This window comes from Chiloscyllium punctatum, chromosome 31 (genome assembly GCF_047496795.1).
Source record: "Chiloscyllium punctatum isolate Juve2018m chromosome 31, sChiPun1.3, whole genome shotgun sequence".
Lineage (NCBI taxonomy): Eukaryota > Metazoa > Chordata > Chondrichthyes > Orectolobiformes > Hemiscylliidae > Chiloscyllium > Chiloscyllium punctatum.
In genome coordinates, this window is record NC_092769.1 from 64,513,918 (window position 1) to 64,538,284 (window position 24,367).

The 24,367-nt window shown below is 44.6% G+C and overlaps 2 protein-coding genes across 3 annotated transcripts in view; one reads left to right on the forward strand and one right to left on the reverse strand.

Moving 5' to 3' along the window:
* Window positions 1-4,921, reverse strand: part of LOC140457227 (uncharacterized) — a 65,632-nt gene extending 60,711 nt beyond the window's left edge. The window contains 1 exon segment of the mRNA XM_072551363.1: window positions 4,764-4,921. The gene's annotated coding sequence lies outside the window, so the exon portion shown is untranslated.
* Window positions 1-24,367, forward strand: part of LOC140457213 (uncharacterized) — a 47,444-nt gene that overhangs the window by 19,231 nt on the left and 3,846 nt on the right. Inside the window, exons 3-6 of one of the 2 annotated variants that reach the window (XM_072551307.1) lie at window positions 6,345-7,759; window positions 7,854-7,950; window positions 13,144-13,237; window positions 22,659-22,781. In XM_072551307.1, the coding sequence (XP_072407408.1) occupies window positions 6,345-6,929 (585 nt within the window). In that variant the 3' untranslated portion in view covers window positions 6,930-7,759; window positions 7,854-7,950; window positions 13,144-13,237; window positions 22,659-22,781. Of the gene's footprint in view, window positions 1-4,885; window positions 5,009-6,344; window positions 7,760-7,853; window positions 7,951-13,143; window positions 13,238-22,658; window positions 22,782-24,367 lie in introns of those variants that run through there. The other variant, XR_011953327.1, reaches the window with a different exon arrangement.

The window sequence follows — 24,367 nt, forward strand, 5'->3', positions numbered from 1 at the left end:
GTTAGAAAACTGCCAAGAAAATACCCTTATTCAAAAAGAGAGACAGAAAAGCTAACTATTGGCCAGTTAGTTTAATATCTGTCATTCTGAAATATTAGAGTATATTACAAAGGATGTATTAATATAGTATTTAGAAATGCATAATATAATCTCTCTTGGACAGAATAACAGATCATTGTTGAAACCAAAAAAGTGAGGAGGTACAGCGAATATTCTAACTGGATTCCCTTTCAGGATCAGCAAGTACTTGTTGACTAAATGCATCAGTCAGTCAGATTGCACATTAACTGAATTAATTAGCTTTGATGGAACAGCGCCTTTTGTTTGAACTGTTTGCATTTTATAAATTAGAAATTTGCATGACACACATGCAAATGATTACATATGTGGTGAATGATTACTGACTTACATTGACTTTGAGAACCTAGTTGGTTGAAATCATGGAGGGAGCCTCCCTCGAACAATGAATCAAGGATAGCCAATTACAACTTGGTTCTGTCATTGCATTACAAATGATCAAAGTTATCAAATTAAATCATAAAACTATTCAGCTGTAGCTTTCACCTGTAGTGTCTCTCTGCTGATATAAATGATCTGCAACTGAGAGTGTGGGCGAGTTACTAGCAGGAAGGAAAGCAAAGTTAATGCTGTTTACTTGTCCACCGGGAAGTCTACAGTTTCATATCTATAAGTGAGAGTCACAGCTGGTATCACACATTTAGTCCTTACTTTTTTTTACCTCTGTGTCCCTTTTTCAACAAATATCTTAATGTTGCCTGAATTTATGGCTGCAAAGTTCAAGGTACCATCTCATGGGTGTGATGATGCTGTCACTTCAAAAAGGTTAGTTTGTTCTTGGTATTTTTAAAGAGAGGTTGAAAAGGTAGACGTGACAAAGAGTCGAGAGAGTTTAACAATGAAAGGAGTGTGTTTTATTTTTTTTAGCTGTCGCAGTGACAAGATGTGCGAGTCCAGAAGAGCTGCAAGTTCCACTATAGGATTCTTCTGACTTTCTCTGAAATCTCTCTGGATGTTGCTCCCTCCTGCCTATAAGAATCTCTGTTTGAATCTACCTTTTTTTGTCAAGGGGTGTGTTTATGGGATGTTACTGTGGAACAGTTATAGAGTCATAGAGATGTATAGCATGGAAACAGACCCTTCGGTCCAACCCGTCCATGCCGACCAGATATCCCAACCCAATCTAGTCCCACCTGCCAGCACCCAGCCCATATCCCTCCAAACCCTTCCTATTTACATACCCATCCAAATGCCTCTGAAATGTTGCAATTGTAGCAGCCTCCACCACTTCCTTTGGCAGCTCATTCCATATACGTACCACCCTCCGTGAAAAAGATGCCCCTTAGGTCTCTTTTATATCTTTCCCCTCTCACCCTAAACCTATGCCCTCTAGTTCTGGACTCCCCGACCCCAGGGAAAAGACTTTGTCTATTTATCCTATCCATGCCCCCCATAATTTTGTAAACCTCTATAAGGTCACCCCTTAGCCTCCGACGCTCCAGGGAAAGCATCCCCAGCCTGTTCAGCCTCTCCCTGTAGCTCAGATCCTCCAACCCTGGCAACATCCTTGTAAATCTTTTCCTGAACCCTTTCATTCCGATAGGAAGGAGACCAGAATTGCACGCAATATTCCAACAATGGCCTAACCAATGTCCTGTACAGCTGCAACATGACCTCCCAACTCCTGTACTCAATACTCTGACCAATAAAGGAAAGCATACCAAACGCCTTCTTCGCTACCCTATCTACCTGTGACTCCACTTTCAAGGAGCTATGAACCTGCACTCCAAGGTCTCTTTGTTCAGCAACACTCCCTAGGACCTTACCATTAAGTGTATAAGTCCTGCTAAGATTTGCTTTCCCAAAATGCAGCACCTTGCATTTATCTGAATTAAACTCCATCTGCCACTTCTCAGCCCATTGGCCCATCTGGTCCAGATCCTGTTGTAATCTGAGGTAACCTTCTTTGCTGTCCACTACACCTTCAATTTTGGTGTCATCTGCAAACTTACTAACTGTATCTCTTATGCTCGCATCCAAATCATTTATGTAAATGACACAAAGTAGAGGGCCCAGCACCGATCCTTGTGGCACACCACTGGTCACAGGCCTCCAGTCTGAAAAACAACCCTCCACCACCACCCTCTGTCTTCTCCCTTTGAGCCAGTTCTGTATCCAAATGGCTAGTTCTCCCTGTATTCCATGAGATCTAACCTTGCTAATCAGTCTCCTATGGGGAACCTTGTCGCACACCTTACTGAAGTCCATATAGGTCACATCTACTGCTCTGCCCTAATCAATCTTCTTTGTTACTTCTTCAAAAAACTCAATCAAGTTTGTGAGACATGATTTCCCACGCACAAAGCCATGTTGACTATCCCGAATCAGTCCTTGCCTTTCCAAATACATGTACATCCTGTCCCTCAGGATTCTCTCCAACAACTTGCCCACCACCGAGATCAAGCTCACCGGTCTATAGTTCCCTGGCTTGTCTTTACCGCCCTTCTTAAACAGTGGCACCACTTTTGCCAACCTCCAGTCTTCTGGCACCTCACCTGTGACTATCAGTGATATAAGTATCTCAGCAAGAGGCCCAGCAATCACTTCTCGAGCTTTCCACAGCGTTCCCAGGTACACCTGATCAGGTCCTGGGTATTTATCCACCTTTGACCGTTTCAAGACATCTAGCACTTCCTCCTCTGTAATCTGGACATTTTGCAAGATGTCACCATCTATTTCCCTACAGTCTATATCTTCCTTATCCCTTTCCACAGTAAATACTGATGCAAAATATTCATTTAGTATCTCCCCCATTTTCTGTGACTCCACACAAAGGCCGCCTTGCTGATTTTTGAAGGGCCCTATTCTCTCCCTAGTTACTCTTTTGTCCTTAATATATTTGTAAAACCTCTTTGGATTCTCCTTAATTCTATTTGCCAAAGCTATCTCATGTCCCAGTTTTTCCCTCCTGATTTCCCTCTTAAGTATACTCCTACTTTCTTTTTACTCTTCTAAGGATTCACTCGATCTATCCTGTCTGTACCTGACATATGCTTCCTCCTTTTTCTTAACCAAACCCTCAATTTCTTTAGTCATCCAGCATTCCCTATACCTACCAGCCTTTCCTTTCACCCTGACAGGAATATACTTTCTCTGGACTCTCATTATCTCATTTCTGAAGGCTTCCCATTTTCCAGCCATCCCTTTACCTGCGAACATCTGCCTCCAATCAGCTTTCATAAGTTCTTAACTAATACTGTCAAAATTGGCCTTTCTCCAATTTAGAACTTCAACTTTTAGATCTGGTCTATCCTTTTCCATCACTATTTTAAAACGAATAGAATTATGGTCGCTGGCCCCAAAGTGCTCCCCCACTGACACCTCAGTCACCTGCCCTGCCTTATTTCCCAAGAGTAGGTCAAGTTTTGCACCTTCTCTAGTAGGTACATCCACATACTGAATCAGAAAATTGTCTTGTACAGACTTAAGAAATTCCTCTCCATCTAAACCTTTAATTCGTAATAATTACTGTAGCAGATCAGTTAAGTTTTCCAATAGTTAGATGCTGTTTTATTTTGTTATTGTTTGAACTGCAATGTTTAAATAAATTCTGTTTTGCTTAAAGCTGAGTGGTTTGACCAGCTGCACCACACTTGGAACACCCACTTCACATTTGCTTTAAAATTAGAAAAAGTTAGCAATTGGGGCGGCGCGTCTGGCCTGGTCCCTAACATGGGTGATGAGCATCATTACTTGTAGGAGTTGAGTAATCAGCCATCCTAACTTGTACTGTCACACCAAAGGTTTGAGCATGTGAACTCCAGGTTCCTCTGTTCCTGCAACCATTTTTAAGGTTAGGCATGTTCTTAAAGAGTGGCAGAGTTGGCTCAAGTTGCCAAACGGTACATTCCTATTTTTTCCATCTTATTGTACTGTTTAGAATCATAGAATCCCCACAGTGTGGAAACAGGCCATTTGGCCCAGCAAGTCCACACCGACCCTCTGAAGAGTAACCCACACAGAGCCATTCCCCAACCCTATTACTCTACATTTCACCTGATGAATGCACCTAACCAACACATCCCTTAACACTATGGGCAATTTAGCATGGTCAATCCACCTAATCTGCACATTTTTGTACTATGGGAGGAAACCAGAGCACCCAGAGGAAACCCACACAGACATGGGGAAAATGTGCAAACTCCACCACAGACAGTCGCCTAAGGCTGAACTCGAACCCTGGTGCTGTGAGGCAGCAGTGCTAACCACTGAGCCGCTTTGCCACCGTGCTGTAATTGTACCAGCCTCCAACAGTTCATTCCACACAATGTACCACCTTCCGTGTGGAAAAAAAGTTACAACATTTAAAAGGCATCTGGTCACTCGGGTGTTTCTTTGCTTCCTGGTGGTGGAAACTGAATAAAGATTCGTGCACCTTGTGTCTCACACATGCACACACAACATGGGTGCTGGGGAATAAATAAGCACTCCTGCAGTTAGGCAGTAATGTGGGGGTAATAGAAAAAAGTTCTAAAATAGAAGAACAAAAATTTAAAAAGGATGTATCATCTTGTATTAAACTGCATCTACCATGTACTCTCCCATCTCAACAGTCTCTGATCCAATTAAACCTGCTGGAGTATAACCTGGTGTGTGGTTTTTAGCTGTCAATCCTAATTGTTGTCTTCCATGGAGAAGTCCCGCCCACATTCAGTCCGATTGGCTGGAGGACCGATGACACCCACCTGCTCCTCCAGGCCCGTTCCCTCTTCCTATTGGTCTGGAGCTGCCGTCAATCAGTCGGGCCCGCACATCGCAGGTGGAGGCATGCGCAGTGCTGGCGCTGGGGCTGCGCTTAGGTGGCCTCGTGGAAATGTCTGAAATACAGTGGAAGCCGTTGGGCTGAGAGAGAGTTGGGATGGAGTCAGCGGGCGTGTCGGGAACCTCCATAACAACATTGAGACTTTCAACTCCAAACGAGAAGCGAGCGGTAGGACCTTTGAATCAGCGGCGGCTGCTCGGGTTTTTTAATCTCTCGGACTGAAGGCCCCGGGTGAACAACGGCCATCTTTACAGCGAAGGGCGCATGCGCAGCGTTGTTCCCGTGTTAGCCCCGCCCTCCTTGTGCATTCTGATTGGAGACACGTTTACCAATAATGGAGTAGAGTCTCCGCCATCATTGATACGATTGGTGTAGAGGTTCTGTCATTCATTCCCCAGGCGTTGCGAGCTGGAGCATGTGCAGTGAGATGGCCCACAAAGGGAAACTGGCGCAGGCCATTCGGGCCATCAAAGGCTACTGCGTTGTCGTGGCTGATTTTCTATCTCACAACGCTACTATATACCTGGTCTGTCCACGCTCCTTTACCCTCCTAAAAGAAAAAGTCATTTCTGAAGTATATTCAGTGACTCCACTGCCTTCTGTGGTGATTATTACACAGGTTCACCATTATCTGAGTGAAGACATGTTTCTTAATCTAGTCCAAAATGGCCTACCATGCAGACTGAGACCTCTTGGACTGGACCCTCCCCGGCCAGGTTAGAGATGATCCCTACACGCAGCCTGCCCAGGCTTGTCAAGGGGTTTATATGAGTCAATGAAATACTCTCCGTATCTGACTACAGGCTTCATGCATAGGTGGGGTGCCACTTGTTTTTCACCTCTGCAGCCAACTGAGAGAGTGATGAAATTAGCCGCTGGTCTGGAGGGGTCAGATATACTTTGTGGAGCTGCACCCCCTGATTCGGAGTAGACATCTGCTTGTTCACAACCGTGACTCTTCATCCTCCCTCCTGGGAACAGGCCGAGGGGAATGATCCGTTTCCTGTTTCAGCAAGTGGAGGATGGTTTAAATCACACAATAGGGGGTTGAGGGCCAGTAAGTAAGATGGTACATTGTAGAGGAGGAGCACAATAAAGATCTGAGATCATTGGTGAGGAAAGAAACCCGAGGAGGTAGATGGGAAGGATACCCACACAAATCTCAAGTCAAACTTAGTGATTTTATTCTCAGGCTGCAGACGAGCTTGGGAACTGAACCCACGTAGAGGAAAGAGATTGAAAAATCTGGGAGTTGCGGACACAAATAGTGGCGATGGATTTCAGCAGGGAGGAGGGAGCGTGTATGGAATAGGGATTTATAACTTCCTTTACAGTTCAATCATTCTCTCTTACTCTTTCAAATCAATTTCACAGGCTTTTGAAATATTTACCCAGGAAACCCAAAACAACCATCACTTAATTGACAGGATCACTCACTTTACCATAAGAAGACTACTGTACAATTGTGAACATGGAATCAAACCGCACCATTCAAAAGCATGAGAAACCATACACCTGTTGTGTGTGCGGCCGAGGCTTCAGCCATTCATCTGGCCTGTCTAGGCACAAGCGCAGTCATACTGTGGGGAAGCCATGGAAATGTGCAGACTGTGGAAAGGAATTCAATTACCCATCAGAGCTGGAAATTCATCGCCGCAGTCACACTGGCGAGAGGCCATTCACGTGCTCTGCCTGTGGGAAGGGGTTCACTGCATTGTTCGGCCTCCAGTCCCACCAGCGAATTCACACTGAGGAGAAGCCATTCATCTGCGCTTTCTGTGGGAAGAGGTTCAGGCAATCATCTGCCCTTACTGTACACCAACGAGGACACACTGGGGAGAGGCCCTTCACCTGTTCTGTGTGTGGGAAAGGATTTACTCATTCATCTGTACTATTGAAACATCAGCGAGTTCACACTGGAGAGAGACCATTCATCTGCTCTGAGTGTGGGAAGGGATTTGCTCAATCGTCCCAGTTGCTAACTCATCAGCGCATTCACACTGGAGAGAGACCATTCACTTGCTCCCTGTGTGGGAAGGGATTCACTCAGTTAGCCAATCTGTTGACACACGAGAGGGTACACAAATGATTATAAGGATTGGATTCTACTATTATTGTTGCTGTTAATCACTCCCAGGACTGAACTGTGTACCTTGTGACAATTAGACTTTGTTTCTGCTAATAATAAACCCTATAGATGATTGTCTTCCCAAGATGCAATGTACCTTTAAAAATCGCCGTCTTCTGATCTTTCCCCACAATTCATGGCATTTCATCAGAAATGATTTTAGAACGATGTTATGAACTTTTACTTCAACTCTAAATTGATCTTTCGTATGAATTTTACAATTCAGTGCCAGAAAGGTTTCACTGATTAACATCTCGAATCAGAATGTGCTGATGAATCGTTGCTGACAATTCTGACTGACTTGCACGTTCCACACAGCAGGCCCTCCATTATCCAAGAGAAAGAAAGGAGAATTGTTGGAGAATCAAGCGTATCCGTTAGAAATTAACACGAGAAATAGGATTAGAGCATGGACATTCAGCCCTTCAAGCTTGCTATGCCACTCAACAGGATTATTATTTTCTACTTCATTTTTCTGCACTATCCTTATTTCCCTGGATGTCTTTAATATGTAGATATCCAAAGATCTCAGTCTTGAACACATACTCAATGAATGAGTCTGCACAACCCTTTGAAGCAGAGAATTCCAAAGATTACCATTCAGAGTGAAGATATTCCTCCTCACCTCCATCCTTTATGGCCTGTGCCTTTTCTGAAACTGTGTCCCCTCGTTCAATTGTAAGCCCTGAAACAAAATAACCATGCTGTATAACTATGATTCTAACAATACTTTGATTACGAAGAATATTAGGCCAATTATTTCACAATCCATACATGAAGCAACTAAATGGGTAAGAGTTAAAACTGGCTGCCAAGAGACTGGAAAGAGATTTCACAATGATCCATGTTGGCTTCAACCCAATTCTCACATTCTGTCTCACACAGTAACTATTAGAAGAGACACTGCCATCAGCTATAGAGATCAACATTCTGCATTGTCTTTCATTCTCTGGAATCGGAAAGCTGTTCTCATCTGTCATGGGTTCGTATGTCTTTCTTTCTGGCTGTTTAACTCCTATATCATATTTAATCTGTTCTTAATAAACCAGTTTGAAATCACTTATGAGCTCTACCCCTTTTACAGTAATCTGATACTCCTGGACCTTAATTTTGCAAATAGTTTAGGACTGAGATCATAGTGGTGGAGATCAGAGGCCTGAGAAATAACAATCTCAGTTACACACAGGTGGAGACATTCCTAAGGAAGGTCAGGTGTGTACAATGACATTGGCACAATACAGGAAAGACGGATGGGACAGTCTGAGAGAGGAAACAGGTACGCAGCAGGGCAGAGGTTTCCTGAGAACTGTAGAAGAGTTTGATGGGGATTATGCGTATATTCTTGATGGGCTGTGTAATGAAGTGCAGAAAGGCAAAATGCATTTGAAGAAGGCGCAGATTCGTTGGGCCGTGGCGCATGTGAGAATGTGTCACAGTGGAATATAAGGGAGAGAAGTTGTAAAAAGAAAGTGGTTGTCAGGAAAACATTGCTGTCCTGAACCATCAGTTACCCTGGGAACAAGAAGCACATGACAGAGAATTATACAGGTTTAACAAAAAGGAGCAGACACTTATCAACAGAATACCAAACTGTGTGAGGAGTTAGGAGAAGCAAGATCTGGTCACTATGGACTAATTGGACCAAAGGGTCTGTTTCTGTGCTGTACATCTCTATGACTGTAGAAGCAGAACACCCCCTGAATTTTGTTCCAATTCAAGAACTTCAGACACAGCTCAGCCAGCAGGAGGCAATGTCTCCAAAACAAGTGCAGGTAACCTATGGGCCTTGATGGGACAATATAGTACAGTCAGCTCCCCCTCTCCAGTGTGTGTGTGTGTGTGTACATACTGGGGTGAGAAGACAGGTCACCACTTTGACCCTGGACAGCGTCTGGTCCCCTGTGTATATTGTTATCACAGTCCATATAGAATCATACAGCTCGGCAACGGACTCTTCGGTCTCACCAGTCCATGCCAAACATAATCCGAAATTAAATTAGTTCCACCTGCCTGCTTCTCGCCTATATCCCTCGAAACATTTCTTATTTGTGTATGTCCCCAAATGTCTTTGAAATGTTATAACTGTACTCACATCCACCACTTCCTTCAGTCCAACCCGTCCATGCTGACCAGATATTCCAACCCAATCTAGTCCCACCTGCCAGCACTCAGCCCATATCCCTCCAAACCCTTCCTATTCATATATCCATCCAGATGCCTTTTAAATGTTGCAATTGTACCAGTCTCCACCACTTCCTCTGGCAGCCCATTTCCATACCCGTACCACCCTCTGTGTGAAAACGTTATCCCTTTGGTCTCTTTTATATCTTTCCCCTCACACCCTAAACCTATGCCGTTTAGTTCTGGACTCCCCCACCCCAGGGAAGAGACTTTGTCTATTTACCCTATCCATGCCCCTCATGATTTTATACACCTCTCTAAGGTCACCCCTCAGTCTCCGACACTCCAGGGAAAACAGTTCCAGCCTATTCAACCTCTCCTTAAAGCTCAAATCCTCCAACCCTGGCAACATCCTTTTAGTATTTTCTGAACCCTTTCACAACATCCTTCCAGTAGGAAGGAGACCAGAATTGATAATGTTTTCCACTGAGATCCAGTAATTTAAAGTATTTAACGATAAAATGTACATATTAAGATGTAAATGAGATCAGTCTCTATTATTCGTTGAAGGTGTGGCTTGCCTGACCTTGATCGCCCCTTTCTGAATTGAAGGAATTGAAAACCTGGAGCCAAATCCAACAGCTGCGATAGTTTCTGGAGTTGAATAGTTGGTGGTTGCCCCCACAGGTGGACTCAAGAGAGCAGTTCTTGGCGGTGCATGAAACCACCTTTGTCACCCTGCAGCTTGTGGCTCCTGACAACTTGATTCAGGCCTGGAATCCTGGAGCTGTTTTGTCCTGGATACTGTTGAGAAATAGTGGCTGTTTCTAAGAACTCTGACCCCTGGTGGTCAGATGGTTCTCCTCAAAATGGCTATCCTCAGCCAGCTTTTGTCACAAACAAAATGGCTGCAAATGTTAACTTTGATTAATCATTGTTCCACAAAGCAAAGTCAGTTATACTGGAATTCCTTGTCATATACCTTGTTCCAGACTACAATGGCTGTGAGTGATAGGGCCATACAGCTTGGAAACAGTCCCTTCGGTCTAACTTACCTATACTGACAAAGTTTCTGAACTAATGCTAGTCCCTTTGGCCCATATCCTTCCAAATTCAAATGTCTATTAACTGTTATAACTATATCCGCATGCGCCACTTCCTCTGGCAATTAATTGCACGTACAGACCACCACCTGTGTGAAAAAGATGCCTGTCAGGTCTCTTTTATATCTTTCCCCCCTCACCTTAAAAATATGCCCCCCATTTTTGAACTCCCCCAACCAAGGGTCTTCAAAAGGTTCATCGTTACTGAAATTCTTGACCCTTTCAGATTAAGTCTTAAGATAACAATATCTCATTGGTTACTTTTGATTGCAGTTGAATGTGCAAGAGAAGTCACATGGCCTTTGAGAGCCACTCATAAGAGTCCTTGTGTCCATTTGAAAGGTGAAGTGGTTTTCCCTGAGTTTTGGATGATGAATTGTTGTGTATATTTAAGATGGCAATTAACTGATGATTGGCTGCAAAAGGGATATCAGCATAATTTGGGAAGGTGGAACTGAGTCCACAACCAATCAGCAATGTTCTTACTGAATGGTGGAGATGACTCGAGAGGTCAAACAGCTTTCTCCTGATCCTTAATACTCTGTTCCTATGTCCCATGAGAAGATTGTTGTGTAAGGGGAAATCGAATACTTGACCTGACTCGGCCTCAATTCAATCAAGTTTAGAAAAATGGAAGGAAATCTGACAGAAACATAGAAAGTTTGCAATTAATGACAGGGTAGATGCTGAAAGAACATTTGGTGTGGAATCGAGGATTTTGGGGGATATGAGGAGGGAGGGAGAGGTGACAATCCCAGAATAAGGGGGTGAGGGCCCTGTCACCCCACCCTGCTGGAGAATCCTCGGCTGAGGAAGAAGGTGGACATTTCGGAGGCCCACTGCCTTCCATAGGGACTGTTCCCTCTGGGATTCCCTCATCCTTCTCCAATCCCAACACATCCCCTCAGCCCCACGGCACCTTGCTCTGTAAAGTCAGAAGGTGTAACCCAGGCCTGTGTACTTCCTCTTTCCTCACCATCCAAGGCTCCGAACACACCTTCCAGGTGAAGCAGCACTTTACCTGTATTCACTCAATCTAGTCCACTGCATTTGCTGCTCACAATGTAGTCCCTACACTGGGGAAATGAAGCGCAGACTGGGTGACCGCTTGGCAGAACACCTACATCGCTGGACTGTCAACCCAGAGATCCAGGGAATGTCCTGGGGACCTAGGTTCAAATCCTGCCACAGCAGATGGTGGAATTTGAATTCAGTTAAAAAACAGCCAAATGGTGGCCACGAGACCATTGTCAGAAAAACCCATCAGGTTCACTCATGTCCTTCAGGGAAAGGAAACTGCCATCGTTACCCTTCAGAGAACATCTCTGGGGCACACACACTGGACAACCCCACCGCCATGTGGCCAAACACTTTACCTCTCCTTCCCACTCCACCAAGGACATGCACGTCCTGGGCCAACTCCACCACCAAATTCTATCCTTAAGGAAGAACCCCTCATCTTCTGCCTCGGGACCCTCCAACCACACAGGATCAGTGTTGATTTGACCAGTTTTCTCATCTCCTCTCCCCCCCCCCCCCCCCCCCCCCCCACTTTATTCCAGATCCAATCCTCCATCTTGGCATCCCACCTAACCACCAAACCCCCCCCCCGAACTGTATTACCAATCCATCTACCTGCTGCACCCTCCTCTCCGACCTATCACCATCATCCCCACCTTCATCTACCTATCGCACTCTCAGCTACTTCACCCCCAGCCCCAATCCCATCCCATTTAACTCTCAGCCCCCTTGGGCCGCCCCCACATTCCTGATGAAGAGCTTATGCTTAAAACGTCGACTGTCCTGCTTCTCAGATGCTGCCTGACCGGCTGTGCTTTTCCAGCGCCACACTTTTTGACTCTGATCTCCAACGTCTGCAGTCCTCACTTTCTCCTGCCATCCTTACCTGGTCTGGCCTACGTGTGACTCCAGACCCACGGCAATGTAGTTGACTCTTAACAACCCTCTGAACAATTAGGGATAGGCAATAAAAAGTATCCTTTCCCTGTGTGCTGAACATTTAAGGTTAGTATTTTCATGTGTAAGAGTGTGCTGACTGGAGATCAAATCTGCTGAACTTCTAACAAATCGAGAGCCCTGCAGGTCTGGCAGCATCTCATAGAGTCTTAGAGATGTAGTGCATGGAAACAGACCCTTCGGTCCAACCCGTCCATGCTGACTAGATATCCCAACCCAATCTAGTCCCACCTACCAGGACCTGGCCCATATCCCTCCAAACCCTTCCTACTCATATACCCATCCAAATGCCTTTTAAATGTTGCAATTGTACCAGCCTCCACCACTTCCTCTGGCAGCTCATTCCATACACGGACCACCCTCTGTGTGAAAATGTTGCCCCTTAGGTCTCTTTTATATCTTTCCCCTCTCACCCTAAACCCTCTAGTTCTGGATTCCCCAACCCCAGGGAAAATACTTTGTCTATTTACCCTGTCCATGCCCATCATAATTTTGTAAACCTCTGTAAGGTCACCCCTCAGCCTCTGACGCTCCAGGGAAAACAGCCCCAGCCTATTCAGCCTCTCCCTATAGCTCAAATTCTCAAACCCTGGCAGCATCCTTGTAAATGTTTTCTGAACCCTTTCAAGTTTCACAACATCTTTCCAATAGGAAGGAGACCAGAATTGCACGCAATATTCCAACAGTGGCCTAACCAATGTCCTGTACAGCTGCAACATGACCTCCCAACTCCTGTACTCAATACTCTCACTGATAAAGGAAAGCATACCAAACGCCTTCTTCACTATCCTATCTACCTGTGACTCCACTTTCAAGGAGCTATGAACCTGCACTCCAAGGTCTCTTTGTTCAGCAACACTCCCCTAGGACCTTACCATTAAATGTATAAGTGAGAATAGAGTTAATGTTTCAAGTACGATATAACTCTTCAGAACTGCTTTCCTCTGCATTTTTAACCTTTTGAATATTGACAGGTGGGGAAACAGAGTCGATTGTTCTGCACACATGAATATCTGAGAAGACTCTCCAGTGTGATATACTGGGGAAGATCCTTCACACTTGCTGCTGGTGAGTAGTCTTATGGTAGGATTTTATCTGTGAGATTCTAGCTGAAACTAGGGTCTTAAAACCTTCTGGTAATGAGTCCTACATTTGCGTTCATCACCATCAAAAACCAGATTCTTTAAACGTGAAATACAAACTGAAGATGCTGGAGTTTTCACCAAATCTTCCTCCACCTTTGGAAAGAGAAATCTAGAGTCTGCGACCTTTCAACAAAAGCGTATTCCATTCAAGAACAGATCTGAAACGTTAACCCTGTTTTGGAATCAACAGATGTTGCCAGATATGTGAGTGCTTGGAGCATTTTCTGGTTTTATTTCTGTCTCAAGAAGTTGGTTCTGAATTTCAGTTAGGCGGTCTGAGTCATCTTATCATCTCATTTACTGATGCAGTAGTATAGATGTACGAGAGGGAGAGCATTCAGATGCTTCACAAACGAGAAAAGGTTTCCCCAATTTCTCAGCCTATTGATACTCTCATATTAAAAGTTCAAGATTAAGACTAACTATTATTTATTCCTGTCCATTCACAAGTGGAATTATCATCTAATTTTCTAACCCCTCACACCATTTCATATCTTTAAAGCCTAAATCACAACTACCCTCAGTCTGCCTTTTAGAGAGAACATTTTCAACTGGTTTGAAATTTTTTAACTTAATAGCATAATTTCAACAAACCTTTCTAACAGCTTCTCCAGTTGTCCTAGATCCATCTTGTAATATGGAGCTAACCTGAATATCAAACTCACCATTGCTGCCAAAGCCTGTATGTTGGAAACATCAGTACTGAGGTGAAACAGATGTCTGCAGTTTTGGGTTCTTTATCACCATCCCGTGTTTCAGTTATTTTTCGATGAGCTGAAATGAACAGACCCAACAAGCTTGTGTATGGGCTGAAAAGTAACAAATGGAGTTCAATCTGAATAAATGCCAAGGTATTGCATTTTGGTCCAACAAACAGGGACAGGACATATACAATTCATAGTAGGGCCTTGAATAATGTTGTAGAACAGAGGGACGAAGGGGTTAAGGTACATAATTCTTTGAAGTTTTTGTCACAGGTAGACAGGGTGGTTAAAAAGATGTTTAGTTCACTTATCTTCATTGTTCAGACCTTTTGAGTGTCGGAGTTGGGAACGTCATGTTGAGGTTGTGCAGGACATTGGTGAGGCCTCTTCTGGAGTACTGTGTCCAGTTCTGGTCGCCCTGTTATAGGCAGGATATTATTAAGACAGAGTGGGTTCAGAAGAGCTTTACCAGGATGTTGCTGGGTATGGAAGCTTTGAGTTACAAAGAAAGGCTGGAACGACTGGGACTTTTTCACTGGAGTATAGGGTGTTGAGAGGTGATGTTATAGAACATAGAATAATACAGCGCAGAAGAGGTCGATTGGCCCTTGACGTTGCACTGACCTGTGAACTAATCTAAGCCTATCCCTTTACACTATCTCATCTTCTTATCCAAGGATTGTTTAAATACCCCTGCTGTGGCTGAGTTAACTACATTGACAGGTAGTGCATTCCACGCCCTTACCACTTCCTGAGGACAGAACCTGCCTCTGACATCTGTCTTAAATCTATCACCCCTCAATTTACAGCTATGCCCCCTCATACAAGGCAACGTGCAATTCTGGTCTCCTTCCTATCGGAACGATGTTGCGAAACTTGAAAGGGTTCAGAAAAGATTTACAAGGATGTTGTCAGGGTTGGAGGATTTGAGCTATAGGGAGAGGCTGAACAGGCTGGGGCTGTTTTCCCTGGAGCGTCGGAGGCTGAGGGGTGACCTTATAGAGGTTTACAAAATTATGAGGGGGCATGGATAGGGTAAATAGGCAAAGTCTTTTCCCTGGGGTGGGGGAGTCCAGAACTAGAGGGCATAGGTTTAGGGTGAGAGGGGAAAGATATAGAAGAGACCTAAGGGGAAACTGTTTCACCCAGAGGGTAGTACATGTACGGAATGAGCTGCCAGAGGATGTGGTGGAGGCTGGTACAGTTGCAACATTTAAGAGGCATTTGGATGGGTATATGAATAGGAAGGGTTTGGAGGGATATGGGCTGGGTGCTGGCAGGTGGGACTAGATTGGGTTGGGATATCTGGTCAGCATGGACGGGTTGGACCGAAGGGTCTGTTTCCATGCTGTACATCTCAATGACTCAATGACTCTCACTGTCTACCCTATCTAATCCTCTGAACATTTTGTTTGTCTCTATAAAATCCCCTCTTCCCCATCTTCTCTCCAATGACAACAGGCCCAAGTCCTCAGTCTTTCCCCATAAGACCTTCCCTCAGATCAGCAACACCTGGTAAATCTCTTCTACACCTTTTCCACATGCTTTCCCTTTCCAATGCTTCCACATCCTTCCTGTAATGGAGCGATGTGAACTGTACACAATATTCTAAGTGCGGATGCACTAACGTTTTGTACAGTTGCAGCATGACATCACGGCTCCGGTACTCAATCCCTCTACCAATAAAACCTAACACACTGTATGCCTTCTTAACAGCACTATCAACCTGGGTGGCACCTTCCAGGGATCTATGTACATGGACACCAAGATCCCACTACACACCCACACTACCAAGAATCTTTCTGTTGACCCAGTACTCTACCTTCCTGTTATTCTTCCCAAAGTGCATCACCTCACATTTAGCTGCATTGAACTCCATTTGCCACCTCTCAGCCCAGTTCTGCAGTTTATCCAAGTCCCCCTGCAACCTGCAACATTCTTCCACACTGTCCACTACTCCACCAACTTTAGTGTCATCTGCAAACTTACTAACCCATCCATCTATGCCTTCATCCAAGTCATTTATAAAAATGACAAACAGCAGTGGTCCTAAAACAGATCCTTGTGGCATGCCACTAGTAACTGGACTCCAGGCTGAGTATTTTCCATCAACTATCTCTCCTCTTACAGAGAGCCAGTTTCTAATCCAAACTGCTGAATCACCCTCAATCCCATGCCTCTGCATTTTCTCCAAAAGCTGACCATGTGGAACCTTATCAAAGGCTTTACTGAAGTCCACGTATACCACGTCAAATACCCTACCCTCATCCACATGCTTAATCACCTTCTCAAAAAACTCAATGAGATTTGTGAGACACGACCTGCCCTTGATGAAATCATGTTGACTATCTCTAATCAAATTGTTGCTTGCTAGATGATTATAAATCCTATCTCTTATAATCCTTTCCAAAACATTTCCTACAACAGACATAAGGCTCACTGGTCTATAATTACCTGGGTCATCTCTACTGTCCTACTTGAACAAGGGCACAACGTTTGCAATCCTCCACTCCTCTGGTACTAAACCTGGAGACAATGAAGACTAAAGATCAAGACAAAGGAGAAAGTGCTCTGAGGGCGGTGGCTGAAGAAATAAGGGAGGCGTTGGTTGTGATCTTACAAAAATCACTGGAGTCAGGGAAAGTCCCAGATGATTGGATAATCGCTGTTGTAACCCCCTTGTTCAAGAAAGGATCAAGACAAAAGATGGAAAATTATAGGCCAATTAGCCTAACCTCGGTTGTCGGTAAAATTCCAGAATCCATCATTAAGGATGAGGTTTCTAAATTCTTGGAAGTGCAGGGTCGGATTAGAACAAGTCAGCATGGATTTAGTAAGGGGAGGTCGTGCCTGACAAACCTGTTAGAATTCTTTGACGAAGTAACAAGTAGGTTAGACCAGGGAAACTCGGTGTATGTTGTCTATCTAGACTTCCAAAAGGTCTTTGATAAGGTGCCTCACGGGAGGCTGCTGAGTAAGGTGAGGGCCCATGGTGTTCGAGGTGAGCTACTGGGATGGATTGAGCATTGGCAGTCTGACAGAAGGCAGAGAGTTGGGATAAAAGGTTCTTTTTTGGAATGGCAGCTAGTAAAAAGTGGTGTCCTGCAGGGTTCAGTGTCAGGGCCACAGATGTTCACTTTATATATTAATAATCTGGATGAAGGGACTGGGGGCATTCTAATGAAGTTCGCCGATGATACGAAGTTAGGTAGTACTGAGGAGGTGGGAAGGCTGCAGAAAGATTCAGACAGTTTAGGGGAGTGGTCCAGGAAATGGCTGATGAAATTCAACGTGAGCAAATTTGAGGTCCTGCACTTTGGGAAAAAGAATACAGGGACGGGACTGTTTTCTAAACGGTGAGAAAATCCGTAAAGCCAAAGTACAAAGGGATCTGGGAATGCTAGTCCAGGATTTTCTCAAGGTTGACTCGCAGGTTAAGTCCGTGTTAAAAAAGCAAATGAAATGTTGTCATTTATCTCAAAAAGGTTGGAATGTAAAAGTGCTTCTGCGACTTTATAAACCTCGAGTTAGGCTCCATTTAGAATACTGTGTCCAATTTTGGGCTCCACACCTCAGGAAGGACATACTGGCACTGGAGCGTGTCCAGCGGAGATTCACACGGATGATCCCTGGAATGGTAGGCCTAACATATGATGATCAGGTGAGGATCCTGGGATTGTATTCAGTAGAGTTTAGAAGGTTGGGGGGAGGTCCATTAGAAACTTAGAAGCTCAGAAAGGGTGGTCGCTGGGAAGGTGTTTCCGTTAGGCAGGGAGACAGGACCCGTGGGCACAACCTTAGAATTAGAGGGGGTCAATTTAAAATGGAAATGAGGAGGCATTTCTTCAGCCAGAGAGTGGTGGGCCTGTGGAATTCATTGCCACAGAGTGCAGTGGAGGGCAGGGCATTGGGTGTCTTCAAGGCAGAGATTGATAAATTCTTGAACTCGCAAGGAATGAAAAGCTCCGGGGAGAGTGGGGGTAAGTGGAGTTGAAATGCCCATCAGCTATGATTGAATGGCAGAGTGGACTGGATGGGCTGAATGGCCTTACTTCCACTCCTATGTCTAATGGTCTTATATTACCTCAGAAGACGAGTCCTCGTCAAAAGTTCTTTTCAACTACCGTTAAACTGTCCTTGACTAACAAAGTCACACCTCCCCATCTTTTACCACCTTCCCTTATGTTAATGAAAGATCTAAACCTGGAACCTGCAACGTCTATTCCTGACCCTGCTCTATCAATGTTTCCGAAATGGCCACAACATCAAAGTCCCAGGTACCTATCCATGCTGCAAGCTCACCTACCTTATTCTGGATACTCCTAGCGTTGAAGTAGACACACTTCAAACCTGCTTACTGGCTGCCAGCACACTCCTGTGACCGTAGAATCCTATCCATGTCCTCCCTACTCTCATCCTCCTGTGAACTGCAACTACACCACAGGTTCCTATCCCCTTGCTGAGCTAGTTTAAATCCACCTGAATAGCACCAACAAATTTCCCCCCCAAGGGTATTAGTACCCCTCTGGCTCAAGTAAAGACCATCCTGTTTGTAGAGGATGGCTTCCCCAGAATGACTCCCAATTACCCATATACCTGAAACCTTCCCTCCTGCACCATCCTTGAGCTACATGTTCAGTTGATATCTCTCCCTGTTCCTTGCCTCGCTATCACGTGGCACAAGTAACAAACCAGAGATAACAACTCTGTTTGTTCTAGCTAACAGAAGTTTATAAAATCATGAGGGCTGTAGATTGGGTTAATGGCCCATTATTAAGGACTTTATAGTGGAGCATTTAGAAAGCTGTGTCAGGATCAGAGAGAGTCAGTGTGGATTTATGAAGGAGAAATCATGCTTGACAAATCTGTTGAAATTCTATGAAGCTATACTAGTAGTGTTGATAAGGGGGAGCCAGTCAATGTGGTATATTTGGAGTTTCGGAAAACCTTTGAGAAAGTCCTACATAAGAGATCATTGTGCAAGATTAACGCACATGGGATTGGGGGAAGTGTATTGAAATGGACAGAAAACTGGTTGGCAGAGATGAAACAAAGAGTTGGAATTAACGGGTCCTTTTCAAATTGATGGGCAGTAACTAGTGGGGTGGCACAGGGATCGGTGCTGGGTGCCCAGCTATTCACAGTATGTATTAATGATTTGGACGAGGGAACAAAGTCTAACACCTCAAACTTTGCAGATGATACCAAGTTGGCTGGGAGGGTGAACTGTGATGAAGACGCAGAGATTTTTCAGCATGATCTGGACAGGTTGGGTGAGTGGGCACATCAATGGTAGGTGCAGTATAAGTTGGATAAATGTGAGGTTATTCACTTTGGAAGCAAAAATAAGAAGGCAGATTGGCTGTACATTGGGAGAGGGGAGTGTGCCGTGGGACCTGGGTGTCCTGGTGCACCAGTTGCTGAAGGTAAGCATGTAGGTGCAGCAGGCGGTAAAGAAGGTAAATGGTATGTTGGCCTTCACTGTGAGAGGTTGAGTACAGGAGCAGGGATGTGTTATTGCAGTTATACAGGGCCTTGGTGAGGCCACATCTAGAACATTATGCACAGTTTTGGTCTCCTTTTCCAAGAGAAGATGCTTGTGCTCTCAAGGGAGTGCAGCGACGGTTTATCAGGCTGATCTCGGGGATGGCGGGACCGACGTATGAGGAGAGATTGACAAAGTCCGGATGTGTTTTCACTGGAGTTTGGACGAGTGGACGGGGGGGGATCTCATAGAGACTTATAAAATTCTAACAGGACCAGACAAGATAGATGCAGGGAGGATGTTTCTGATGGTGGGTGTGTCCAGAACCAGGGGTCGCAGTCTGAGGATTCAGGGGTAGACCATTTAGGATGGAGATGAGGAGACATTTCTTCACCCAAAGAGGGGTGAGCCTGTGGAATTCATTACCACAGGAAGGAGTTGATGCCTAAACATTTAATGTATTCAAGAGGTGGCTAAATATAGCTCTTGGAGTGAGTGGGGTCAAAGGTTATGGTAAGAATGTAAGACTAGGTTATTGGGCGACCAGCCATGATCGTGATGAATGGTAGACCAGGCTGGAAGGGCCTATCTTCTATAATTCTATGTTTCTGTTGAAGCTGTCTTTTCCCCAGGTTGGGGGACTTCAAGACTGGGGGGAGCATATGTTTCAGCTAAGAGGAGAGAGATTTAAAACCAAAATCAAGGGCAAATTTTTCTCCACAGAGAGTGCTTTGTGTGTGGAATGAACTTCCTGAGGAAGTGCTGGATGTGGGCACAATTACAATGTTTAAAAGGCACTTAGATAAGTACATGAATAGGAAGGGTCTGGAGGGATATGGGCCAGGAGCAGGCAGGGGGGACTAGTTTAATTTGGGACTATGTTCAACATGGACTGGTCGCACTGAAGAGTCCGTTTTCATGCTGTGTGACTATATGGCCTGTGACAATCCATAGAATTGTCTTTTACCTAGACATTGAGGTGGAGTAAACAGAAAATGCTGCAGTGAACAGGAGGGCTGCTTTCACTCTTAACCTGTTAACCATCTTGGTCAGAATAACTTGTCAAAGAATAATTGAAATTCAGCACAGTAACGCTGTAATACAAATAGTTGGTATGATTATCACAACTGTCTCCATTGACTACACTCAGACACCAGAAGACTGAGATTCAACAATGCATAGACTTCCATTTCTACAATGCGTTTCACCACCAGGGGCCAGCTCAAAGCACTTTGCTGCCAATGAAATGTTTTTTTTTCAAATGTGCAGATTGTTAAGATGCTATATCCACTCAGCAAACTCCCCCAAACAGCAAGGGCAGAATGAGTGGAGTTTTTGTGTTGATGATTGAGGGGTGACCATTGACCAGGGCAGTGACAAGAGCTTCCCTATTCATTTTCCAGATAGTCCTATGGAAGTTTTGACATTCTGCTGCTTTGGTCCTGCTGTCTTTCCACCCTTACTAAGAAAGGATTGGTCTCCTCAGACGACTGCACCTCAGCTTCCTCGTCTAATTGGCAGTTTTTCCATTTCTTCAATTCTAAGGCTGATAACAAATGGATTCTGCAGCCTGTCTGCCATCTCTTCCATTTCAATTCCAGTGCTGCTTCGGTCTGTCTTTAGAAGCACACACAACCATCAATCGCTCTTTCAGGTTAACCTGTGCCAAATGGATTTGTTACAATCCCTGTGTGAACAAGCTGCTGTCACATCTGCCGAGTGACTATTGAATATTTTTATAACTTTTGCTGATTTGTGGGTCAAGAAACTTCACCTCTTTTTGTTTTCCAGGTCATTTTTTTCCGGAATTGAGGAAGAGAAGCAGTCAGTTAGCTGTATTCAGCTAATATTTAACAGCAAATAGTTAATGGTCCTTTAATCTCGAATCAAGCTCAGATTTACTTGGGGTGTCAGGCAATTTTTGATAATCATTACAAATTAAAAATACAGCACCAGGCAAGCCAACAGCAGCCTGCCTGGAATTCGAATGTGCATGGTCATCCAGTTCTTCAGGTCTTTGATTCTAAGGGGCTGATTCCCCTGGCTGCAACATTTGCAACTGGGCTTATGTCCTCTGTATAATAGGTCAGTCTGTTAGAATGGAGGTGAGGAGACGTATCTTCACTGGCATGGATTTGAAGTACTCTCTAGCGCACTGGTCTGTGGATCCTCAGTTGATGAGTTTATTGACAGTTGAGCTGGACAGTTTTTTGAATTGAATTCTGGTCTCCCTGTCGTAAACTCGAGGGTGCAGGAAAGATTTACAAGGATGTTGCCAGGGTTGGTGGGTTTGAGCTACAGGGAGAGGCTGACTAGACAGAGGCTATTTTCTATGGAATATCGGAGGCTGAGGAGTGACTTGTAGAGGTTTATAAAATCATGGAGGGCACGGATAGGATGAATAGCTAAGGTCTTTTTTTTCCCCCAGGGTTCAGGAGGGCATAGGTTTAAGGTGAGAGGGGAAAGATTTAAAAGGGACCTAAGGGGCACTTTATCACACAGAGGGCGGTGCATGTATGCAATGAGCTGCCAGAGGAAGTGGTGGAGGCTGGTACATTTACAGCATTGGGTGGATACATGATTAAAAAGGGTTTAGAGGGACATGGGCCAAATGCTGGCAAATGGGACTAGATTAATTTAGGATATGCATGGATGAGTTGAATTGAAGGATCAGTTTCTGGGCTGTCCAGGGCAGGAAGAAAAATTGCTACTGAGGCAGGGGTCCATCACAATTTGATGAAAACTATTTGAGTTAGTGGCTGATCATAATGGCATTAATCAGCAATTATGAGGCATATCATGTTCTGGGTGCAAAAGGCTTAATCATGACACAGCAGTGGGTGAATCTTATATAAATGAATTTAATCAATAAATACAGATGTGGATATCAACCCTAAAAGCCTATCTGATTCATTAATGCTCTTGAGAGCGGGAAACGAACCATTCTGCCTATGTGTGGTCTACATTTGACAATTGATTCAGAGCAATAGAGTTAATCCTTTGCTGTGTTCTGATGTGGTCCAATATGTTGTCAAAGAAAAAGAATGTCAATAAAGCCTGAGTTCTTTTTTTTTCTTTTTTTTTCTTTACCCCCACACTACTGCCTAATCTTGAGGTTATTTTTTTTTCTCCTTTTTTTTTCTTTTTTTTTGCAGGTGTGAGACACAGTGAAAGACACGAGGTGCATGAATCGTTATTCAATTTCCACCATCAGGGAGATAGGAAAACACCCGAGTGGCCAGTGACAAGCACTGCCCTTCACATCAAAGGGCAATGCTGTGAGTTCTTAAATGGCTGCAGATTGTGTTTCATTTGTGTTGCCATTCAATACCCATGCCAGTGAAGATAATTGTTGACATGAATTGTCATATTTCCAGATTCCAAGCTCTTATCTGGTTCTATTGCTGGCAATGTTTGCTTCAACCCCCATTCTGTCCCCAGACCAGTTTTTCCTTTATCTTTCCTCGGTTAGTCCTGAACGACTCTGCCTCTTGGCCATTGTCTTGCACAAAGCTCGACTGAAGAACATGGCCATTTCCTATTTAGCTCAGCACCTGTTTAACTCTTCCAGGTTCTCGCCCACAATCCTGAGATGGAGGGTCTCCTGAAGGTTCCCCCCTCTCCGGGTGAATTGCCAGAGAAGTTACCGATACCAGGAAAAAAAAGGTTCACCTCTGTCCGAGTGTTCTAGAACATTCCTCCCGAACACAGTCATTGAAGTAGCATGTTCAGTCGAGTGTTGGGTGGTGGTTTCACTTTGCCCAGAAGCAATGAGCTGCAGTTTCTTGGTACTCAATTCAGGCCCACAGTAGTTCCACAAATTGCCATCTGTTGTGTTTTCAACGAACACTGTTTAGTGTTAGAATCATAGCATCCTTACAGCTTGGAAGCAGGCCATTTGACCCATCGATTATGTACTGACCCTCCAAAGAGCATTGCACACAAGCACTCCCCCCTCACCTTCTCCCTGCACTTCCCAAGGCCCATTCTCCTCACCTGCACATCTTCGGGCTGTGGGAGGGCACGAGCGCTGGGAGGAAACCCGCACAGAGTCAGGGAGAATGTCTGTTTCTGCGCAGGCAGCTGCTCAAGTGGAATCGCACCAGAGTTCCTGGCCCTGTGAGGCAGGAGTGCTAACCACTGAGCCACCATGTTGTAAAAGGATAAATTCAAAACCCGTTTACCAGTTTAAAAAAGACAAGCTTCTATGTTCTCCAAGTGTGACAATTTCGTTGCACTTTTAAGCCAATTTCCATTAACCCCATCTTCTCCGTCAGGAAAGGAGGGAGCCGGGCTAGTTTGGGATTCAAGCCTGGAGTCTCTCGCAATCTCATAGCTAGCGTGAAGGAGGAATTATACCTCGTGACAAATGAGCCAAAAGCTGGCAAGAAAATTGAACCAATGCCTGCTCTTTATTGCTGCCCAAATGAGAGCAACCATCCTTCTGAGAATCGTACCACAGCCAGAGTCATGGGAAATGAGACAGAGTTCATGTTTCACATGCGCGACCTTTAATCAGAATCAGAAAGAGTTTGAGTTGTGATCAGTTTGAAGCCTGAAAAAGGAAAAGAGTAAAATAAATGTTACAGCCAGTAATATAACTGAATCCTGGGGGGATAAAATGACAGTATAATCTGTGCTGCATAAACTCCTTATGTTTCAGCCACTCAGATTGAGGTTATTCAGCCCCTCGTGTTCTTGAGAATTCTCTGTCAGAGTGATAAAACATGATGATTCAAAGAACATATGTCATGGAGTGGCTCAGTGGTTAGCAGTGCTATCTCATGGTCCCAGGTTTGATTCCAGCCTCAGGCGACTGTCTGTGTGGAGTTTGCACATTCTCCCCGTGTCTGTGTTGGTCTCC